Source organism: Apaloderma vittatum, unplaced genomic scaffold, assembly GCF_000703405.1.
Source record: "Apaloderma vittatum isolate BGI_N311 unplaced genomic scaffold, ASM70340v1 scaffold1124, whole genome shotgun sequence".
Classification (NCBI taxonomy): Eukaryota; Metazoa; Chordata; class Aves; order Trogoniformes; family Trogonidae; genus Apaloderma; species Apaloderma vittatum.
In genome coordinates this window covers 3,851-13,480 of record NW_009711857.1, presented here as the reverse complement: position 1 = coordinate 13,480, position 9,630 = coordinate 3,851, and the positions used below count along the sequence as shown (strand labels likewise).

The 9,630-nt window shown below is 49.8% G+C and overlaps 1 protein-coding gene across 1 annotated transcript; it reads left to right on the top strand.

Moving 5' to 3' along the window:
* Positions 1-6: 6 nt before the first annotated feature.
* KLHL40 (kelch-like family member 40) lies at positions 7-9,365 on the top strand (the record flags this gene model as incomplete). Its single annotated transcript, XM_009867750.1, has 6 exons — positions 7-987; positions 4,638-4,798; positions 6,381-6,488; positions 7,648-7,833; positions 8,359-8,505; positions 9,254-9,365. Coding segments are annotated over 6 exons (1,695 nt in total), but the record flags the coding sequence as incomplete, so codon positions are not given.
* Positions 9,366-9,630: the final 265 nt, after the last annotated feature.

Below are 9,630 nucleotides of genomic sequence, written 5' to 3'. Positions count from 1 at the left end.
AGCCCATATTTTCGAGCGATGTTCCTCTCAGACATGGAAGAGAGCAAGAAGAGGGAGGTCAGCTTGGAAGACGTGGATCCAGATGTCATGGGTAAGATCCTCCATTACATCTACACCTCTGAGCTGGAGATCACAGAGCAGAACGTGCAGGACATCTTCTCCGTGGCCAACATGTTCCAGATCCCCTCCATCTTCACCGTCTGTGTCTCCTTCTTGCAGAAGCGGCTCTGCCTCAGCAACTGCTTGGCTATCTTCAGGCTGGGCTTGATGCTGGATTGTGCCCGGCTGGCCGTGGCAGCTCGGGATTTCATTTGTGATCGCTTTGCGCTGGTCTCTCGGGATGAGGAGTTCTACCAGCTCTCCCCCGATGAGCTGATTGCCATCATCTCCAGCGACTCCCTCAACATCGAGAAGGAGGAGACTGTCTTCGAAGTAGTGATGAAGTGGGTGGGGACCAAGGAGCAGGAGAGCCGGCAGAAGGCCTTGCCTGTCATCTTTGAAAGCATCCGCTTCCGCCTCATGCCCAACGACTACATCAAGGACCACGTGGAGAAGCACGCCATGGTGAAGTCCAGCCCAGAGCTGCTCAAGAAACTGCAGATGGTGAAGGATGCCCAGAAAGGCAAATTCACTGTGGTGAAGAAGAAGAAAGTGAAGAAAAGCAGTGAAAAGCAGGTGAAAGACAACGTTGTCAATGGAGCAGTAGATGAGGAGGAAGAAGATACAGAGGAGGATGCTCTTCCAGGGATCTTAAATGACACAATGCGCTTCGGGATGTTCCTCCAGGACCTTATTTTCATGGTGAGTGACAGTGGAGCAGTGGCCTATGATCCCACTGCCAACGAGTGCTATTTTGCCTCCCTGTCTACTCAAATCCCAAAGAACCACATCAGCCTGGTGACCAAAGAGAATCAGATCTTCATTGTTGGAGGACTGTACTACAATGAGGACAGCAAGGAGGATCCAATGAGTTCCTACTTCCTACAGGTACCAACTTTATCTTTCTTTTGTTTCTTTGACCACTTTGAAGTATCATCAGTCTTTAGCTTCCATGTGACATTCATTGCCATGTGAGGTTAAAATGGGAGTTGCAAATGAAGGTGAAACATCGGAGTTGCTTAACTAGAGATTCTTCTTTATATATTTTTAAGGCAGAGCCCACTGAGAGGGGCGTGTCTGGTAATTGAGGAAGGAGGCTTGAAAGAGTAGGTAATAGGAATAAACCTTTCTGATCCAAAACCTCAATCAGGGACCACTCTGTTTGGTCCAGCTCTAGCTGCCGCAATAACTGGAACATTAGTGGCATGAGGTCTAGATTCCACTTTGCATCCTTTATGTTCCCTGTTTATGAACCACCAGCAAAACCCAAGGATGATCCCCCCAGCTGCCAGCAAAGGAACAGCAGCAGCTACAGCCACAGAGCAAACACCCCAAGGACACAGGGTATGTCCCTCCCTACCAATATGTGACCAATTTCTGGCATGGTCCTTGCCCCCTGTTCCAGCTCAGAGTCTCTGCCTTGGCCGCGTCCATCATGTTGGGGGGAAACCACGTTATGATGTCTTTTAAGATACTCCACAAGAGAAGTGGCAGTTCTAACTCATCAGTAACCAAAGCTGTGAGCAGATTGATCTGGGTGCAGGCAATCTGAGCCCCAGCTTGGGCTGTAACCCAAGAGCACCTTCCCTGGAGACAGCTAAGGCAAGGCGCCTTTGCTGACCCTGTAGGAACCCAGTAAATCCTCTATTCTTCCTCCCACACCCAGAAATCCATTTGTTCTTCTCCCATGGCTCACATGTCTCTTGGGAAGAAACAATAACACCTCCAGGCAGAAAGGATAAAGTAAGGGTAGTTTCCAAGCTGAGATCCTTTGTTGCACGGGGAGAACTTTACATCAGCAGCATGTGTGCAAGGGCCATGCTGCCCTCACCTGGAAAGGGTCAGGCTTTAGAGACTATGCAGCCCACATGAAGCTTGTGAAAAGTCCTGGGCTGGTCCAGCACGACTGCAGCAAGCAGGTCAAGGGAAGCAATTTTTTTTCTCCCTCTCTTTGGTCACACACTTGGAATGAGTCTATTAGAGGCCACTAAGATGATCAAGGCTGGAGAACAGGAGGTACAAGGAGAGGCTGAGCTGGGTCTGATCAGCCTGAGGAAGGGATAGGGAAGAGCTGCCTAATGGAAGGGGACACAGAAGAGGGATGAAGACTCTTCTCAGATTTGCACAAAGATGGGGCAAGAGGCAATGGCCACCAGTTGCAGTAAGAGAGATCTCAATTAGCTGTGGTGAAAACCCTCCCAGTGGAGGTGGTGAAGTACTGGAGCAGGGGTCCAAGGCGTCACAAAACCTCCATCCTTGGAGACATTTAATACTTGACGGCTCAAAGCCATGGTAACCTGCTCTAAAGCCCAAGCTGCACCTGTCTGAGCATAGGGACAGGATGAAAGACCTGTGGAGAGCTATTTGACCTAAATTATTCCGTGATTCTAAGCTGCAAACAGCAAGATTTCTATACTCGGCTCCCAATTTGCCAGCAACTCAGTAACAAATGCTTTGGGCACTATGTGGCCATTTTTAGCTCCTTCTCCACAAGAAGGGGACAGTGGTCCCTTCACAGCTCGTTGTGGCATCCCTGCATGGGAGGTGTGGACAAGTCCCAGGGCTGGAAGGTGCCATCAGTTTGCAAAGGTGTAATTTATTGCCATCAGCCGCCATCACATAGCTCACAGTTTCTGTATGACTAGGAGAGTATTTTGAGCCTTTTTTTTTGTCATCTGGAACTTCACACAGACGTAGACAGGCAGCTGTACGACAGGCTCTTGAATCATAGAGTCACAGAATGACGGGGTGGAAGGGACCTCAAAAGATCATCCACTGCAGCCCCCCTGCCAGAGCAGGATCACCTCGAGTAGGTCACACAGGAACACATCCAGACAGGTTTTGAAAGTCTCCAGAGAATGAGACTCCCCACCCTCCCTGGGCAGCCTGTGCCAGGGCTCTGTCACCCTCACAGGGAGAAAGATTTTTCTAATGGTTTTGTGGAACCGCCTATGTTCCAGCTTGTACCCATTGCCCCTTGTCCTGTCACTGGACATCACTGGCTCTGTCCTCCTGAAACTCATCCTTTACATATTTATAAACACTAAAGACATCACCCTTCAGTCTCCTCTGAGCTAAAGAGACCCAGCTCCTCCAGCCTTTCCTCATCAGAGAGATCACCGTGTCAGTGCAGCAGCAACCTTCCATCTGTTTCTGGCCTCCTTGATTTCACATTCCCCCTGCTAAAGGCAGGAGAGTTAGGTCAGGGATTGTTTAGACTTAAGGACAAACACCAAAGCATGAGAATACTAATAAATCCCAGAGGCCTCACAAGTTTTGTCAGAAAAAAATGATCCCATTGACACTTCAGATGGAAAAGGGTATCCTTTATATGTCACTTCAAAAATTTATGGCTTGAAAACAAGGCTGAATCCATAAAGAAGCAGGAACTATCCTGTTGACTTTGCTGCTCAGGCTTGCACTATAAATAACACACATGTGGACCATGGCTTACAAAGAGACAATAACCACAGGCACCCAGCTGAGGCCAACTCTTTGGAGACACCCCAGCGAGCTGAAGCTCTTTGGCCCAAGCCCACAGCAAACAGAGCTTCAGGCAAAGCTGCATCGTCTTGCAGAGTCCCACCAAACGGGCTGTAAGACATCACTCCCTCCTCTGCTACCAAGCTACACTAAATATTTTTGCCCCAGTTTACAGTTCCCGTCGAGCCATGGTAGCCAGAGAGCCTCCAGGCTCATAGTCATCACATCCTTTCCTTTCTGGTGGGAAATGAGGCAATGCCTTGATCTACAGACATCCAAGGATCTGGAGGGTTTGGCCACCTGATTTAGTAGTGCTGTGTGGGTCGGTTTTTCCATCTAGGAGGTGGGTCTGGCACACTTTGGCCAGCACAGTCTCAGCACCGTCTCAGTTGTGTTGTACTGGATTGGGTAGGTGGGTATTGTGTAAACAGCCTTTGTGCAGATGGACACACGGGTGTGTCATCTCACAAACTCTCACGCACACTGGGGTGGTACAGGACAGCATCAGTATCTTGGGAAGCAGAGAGGGAACACAGAAACTGATTATTAGCCAGAAAGAAGGATTGGTGGTAAAAGGAGTGATCTGTGTAGCCAAAATTGCCAACACCACACTGTTACCTGGAAGAGACAGAAAAAATCTGGATGAAATACTGTGGCATGTGCTATATCTGAAGAGATTTGGGCAAAATTTCTAAGATACAAGTGCTTTCACTCCTCTAGTCCCAGGAACTATCTATTATAGGTCCAACAGAGGACTTTTTCATCTGAAGATGACCGAGCTTATTCCAAGTTAACGCCTTGGGGCAGAGAAGAACATGTTCATGTTGGCCCTTCTCTGCTCTTTTGCCTTATTATAAAACATACATCAGATGATACATGACTTGGGCTTGCACTAAGATTTCCCATCCTGCACCAGATGGCAAGGCACAGGCAGATGTCAGCATTGCCGAAAGTGTCTACTGGGGTGACCAAGCTGCACCTGGGAGTGGACTTTGCCCTCAGCTAAGCAAATGGGCTGGCTGAGCACACACTAATGGCCATGTGTTTCCTTTCAGTACGACCATCTGGATGCAGACTGGCTGGGAATGCCCCCCCTGCCCTCCCCTCGCTGCCTCTTTGGCCTGGGAGAGGCGGAAAACTCTATTTTCGTGGTCGGAGGGAAAGAACTCAAAGAGGGCGAGAAGACCTTGGATTCAGTCCTGTGCTACGACCGGCTGTGAGTGTTCACGTGGGAGTGCGGGGCGGGACATGGTTTGCAAGAGAAGGTGAAGCAGCTACCATGCAAAATGACTGCACCTCTCCAGGACCAGAAAGGTTTTGGTGACGGGGCTTGAACTCTGCATCTAGATGCTGGGACCACTGGGACGGTCTCAAGCTGTGCCCTGGGGCTCAGAGCTGTCTCTCTCCAGCTGCTTCCTTTATTGTAATTGAGCCTCCCGGAGATGGGAGCCTTAACGGGGATATTACCAGTGGCCTAACTTAGTGGATGCTTATCTGAGACCTGCAAAGAGGAGAAAGAGGAGTTTTACCTTCTGGTCTTGCCCGTTAGTTGGAGGTTCAGCGACATTCGCTGTGGTCTCACCAGGAGAGGCTTTGAACAGGAAAGCTGGGTTTGAAAATATTCAGATGTGGCATTGAATGTCTTGTCCTGATTGATTTCAGGCTTAATGTCCAATTATTATTGGATGATGGGTTCTGGCCCAGGTTAGGTCAGAAGCATTATTAAAAAGCACCATCCTGTCCTGCTCACAGGAGACAGAAACATCCAAAGACTGCTGCTCTTGGCCCCAGAGAGGTAGAGCAGTAGGCATTAACGAGCCTTTGCTCAGTCTATATTTAGAGGCGTGTGCTTCAGAGTCTGTTCTACAGGCAGAGATTCGAAACCAGTTTCATTCCCACAGAATGGGGCATTTATCCGCCCCTGCAGATAAATGGGAGAAGACGTGTCTGCCCCCACTAAGTGCTCGGGGGTGGTTTGAATACCAATATGAAGCTGGTAGAGATGCAATCAGCACCGCTTGTACTTCTAGCATTATGTAGGTCAAGATTTCAACTGTAACAAACCCGGAGAGAGCAAACTGCTGGTCAATGGGATCAAATATTTGCCCAGAGCGGTTGGGCAATTAGGAAGTGTTCTTAGGTAAAGTCCAGGTCTTGGGGGCTATATCCTACGTGTAGGAAAACTGGGGACGAGTCTAAGCTAAATGCACATGAACAGGTACATCTTGAGAAATTGGTCAGCCCTACTTGGGTATCGCTTTGGGATTCCAAAGCCTTATAGGTACATCCTCTTCTCACCTGCCCCAGAGCTGGCTTGGAGGCTTCAACACAGCCCTGCACTGCAAAACACGGGGATGCCCACCCCCGTTGGTCTTACTGAGTGTTGGCCAACCGAAGCAGCTCAAAGTGGAAGGTGACAGTGAAAAAACAAATTTATCCTCAGGATCTTACACCCCTAAGTCTCATTAGTTTGAAGTTTTTTCCGTCATGCAGAAATCTGTCTCGTAAGCTGGTAATGCTTGTGAATGAGGTGAGGCCCTGGGAGATGTGGGGCTCACCAAGCCCAAGAGTAGGGCAGAAAGTAATGAATAGTGTCATAAACATTCTGCATATTGTATTTTCCCCTTTTTTGAGGGGGTCACAAAACTTACTGGATGTGTCCTATGTCACTGAAAAACTCATAGTTTTGAGATTGAGTCAGGGTTTGTGCTCAAATCTAGGTCTGGAGCATGTCATATACTCCAGGTCTCACCCAGTAAGTGACAAATCCCTTTGCTTCCCGTCTTTCTCTGATCCAGGTCCTTCAAGTGGGGCGAAGCTGATTCCCTTCCCTACGCAGTCTACGGGCACGCGGTGGTATCACATAACGATCTCGTCTACGTCATCGGTGGCAAAGGAAATGACAAGTGAGTCAAAAAGCAAGAGAAATTCAGGGAGTCATTCTCCCAAATTAGTGGGACTGCAGAGCACAAGTTGGAGAAAAGAAACCTCCTGGGGAAAGGAGGTTGTAGCGAGGTGGGGGTTGGTCTCTTCTCCCATGTAATAAGCAACACAGGGATGAGAAGAAATGGACTAAAGCTGCACCAGAAAAGGTTTAGATTGGACATTAGGAAAAATTTCTTCACTGAAAGGGTTGTCAGGCATTGGAACAGGCTGCCCAGGGAGGTGGTGGAGTCACCATCCCTGGAAGTATTTAGATGTGTGGATGTGGTGCTTAGGAACACAGCTTAGTAGTGGACCTGGCGTTGCTAGGTTAACGGTTTGACTTAATGATGCCGAAGGTCTTTTCCAACCTAAATGATTCTTCTACGATTCTACGATCCCCCCTCGCTCACGACAAATAAATGTCACCCAGATTGGGAGAGACACTGAAGAGCATGAAGCCCCTTCGCATTAAGAATCTCCTGCCCTGGACTCGTTGTGGAGCGTAGTGGTTAAATCCAGATGGCTCTTTGCAACAGGATTGAAAAACCTCATCAAACCTGACCCCTGCCCTTCTCTCCCATGGGAGATGGGCTCAGCAGAAAAGGCCTCTCTCGGGGAGCATTGCAGCAATCGCTTTGCAAGGCTGAAGCGTGGCTGTTTGCAGAGCAAACGGGCCATAATCCAGCCAAGACAGGTCTTGTTCTGGAAGGATTACGGTCTGAAAAGCACGAGCGTGCACACATTCACACACCTCACACTGCCATCCCAGGGAACAGGGACGTTACTGATGGTATTTTGCAGCATCAGGTTGGACCAGGAGCTCTGAAATGCTCTCTGATGGCTGTGTGCAAGGTGCTGAGAAGCAGCTGCCTGGGTGGACCCATGTTCAGCTGCATGAAATCCACGCCAAGCTTTTAGGACTCCCATCCAAAGTGTGGGTACAGCAGGAGGGGAAATGTTCTAAACCCAAATGATGTCTCCAGGCATGGGCATCCGTGCAAAGCAAAGGCATTCATGCTGATGTGGAGGGGCACAATCCTACCTAGATATCCACATTCTGGTGTCCCCAAAATCCTGCAGCATGAAGCTGCCCCTTGGCAAGCAATTGAAGCTCATTTTTTTCCTCTCATCTTTCTCTAGGAAGTGTCTGAAGAAGATGTGTGTCTACAACCCATCCAAGTTTGAGTGGAAGGAGTTGGCTCCCATGAAAACTGCCCGATCCTTGTTCGGAGCCACTGTGCACAAGGACAAAATCTATGTGGCGGCTGGTGTGACCGACTCTGGCTTGACCAACTCGGTGGAAGTCTATGACATTGCCACCAACAAGTATGTACCTGAGAACACCTTCCTGCCTTAGTTATACAAGAAGCATTTTAAAGATGTACAATGAGCAGCTTCCACCCATTCTGGAGTTTGCTTTCAACTCTCAATACCCGTTCCTTGTGGTCTGTATTTCTTGGACAGCTGGGCATCACTAATGCCATTGAGGTGGCATCATCTCAGGCTCATCTTCAAAGCGGGTTCTGCTGCTGGTGTGGTCTTTTGGTTCCCTGCAGGGCTGTACCTTCATCTGGGCAGCTCCACCCAACACGATAGACTCTCTGACTCTGGGTGGGCATTGCAGCTGCAGTCCCACCCTTGGGACCTGTTGGTCCATGTCACGTGTGCTTCACAGCTCATCTACTCAATGCAAGATGAAGTTGCACTATGACGATGGAAACAGATGTCTCTAACAGTCCATCTATGATCCCATCCCATATAGACCTGCACAAGTTAAACTGTCATTAGTTAATTCAGTTGCGTGGGGGGAAGGCAGGGTGCCCTAACATCTCCTCTCTCTCAATGTGGCAGGTGGGACACCTTCACCGAGTTCCCGCAGGAGCGCAGCTCGGTCAGCCTGGTGAGCTTGGCTGGGGTGCTCTACCTGCTCGGAGGGTTCGCCACGGTGGAGACGGAGTCGGGAGAACTGGTGCCGACAGAGCTGAACGACGTTTGGAGGTGATGATCTTCCCCGGGGCTGTCCAAAGGAGCGTGGCAGAGATGTTAGTGAGACCCACTGAGGGAGCAGATAGTTTCTGCCTTTCTTGATGCCTTCAGTGCGAGATGGGTGTTGTGAGCCCAGCGCAACGCTGCGAGAAGTTTGCCTTGTGCTGTGCTGGAGGGCACATTAGGTGATTCAGTGATCTCTCCCAGCCTCATCCAGGGAGAATCTGCCGCTTGAGCTCTGTTGCTGTGCTGATATTTTTCCTGGAGCTGGTTCCAGACCTCCCCTTCTGTGTGAAGCAGCATTTGTGCCATGAATCCTCTCCCTGGGAAGAGCCAGCACTTGGGCTGGAAGTCAGATAGTCTGACATGTGAGCAGAGAAGTGGGCAGAAAGCAGTTTCTGACGGCTGCTAATAGAGCAGTAGCTTCTCCCGTCCTTCACTTCTGCGGCTCTAGAGCACCCTCAGCAGGCACCTACTGCCCTTCACCATGGATATTCAGCCTTGGTGCCACCAACCTGTTTCCTAATGGAAAAATACACTCTCCCCTGCAAGACCACATCCTGATGATCTCCATGTCCCCTGGCCTGGCGCTGCAAACCCGGGTGAAAGTCCCCAAGCTGCTCCCCCAGACACCTCGTGGCCAGATAAAGTCTGCAGGGCATCACACCATGCGTCAGGGCCCCCAGCGCTATGGAGAGCAGCTGAAGCGAGGGAGAGGAGACGCTTTGCTCACCATCCCTGTCTGTCTGTCTCTCCCCAGGTACGATGAAGAGCAGAAGAAGTGGGAAGGGGTCCTCCGGGAGATCCAGTACGCCTCCGGCGCCACTTTCCTTCCCGTGCGCCTCAACGTTTTGCGCCTAACGAAGATGTAGCGAGGCGTGATTTTTTTTAATATTTTTTTTTTTCCGTGGGGGTCTAGGGGCAAGGAGGGATGAGGGAAGATGAGGCCAAGCTTATCATCACAGAGCTGGTGTCTGGGTACGGTGTAGGACAATGCATCTGTGATTGGCACCTTCTTACCTAGTCAAATGGGAAAGGCAGGGGAGCACTGTCTGGAAGCTCTGTGGGAACATGAAGATGCTCACAAGATAACTAAAGAAGGGATTTGGAGCCTGCAAGGAGCTGAGGTTAACTGAG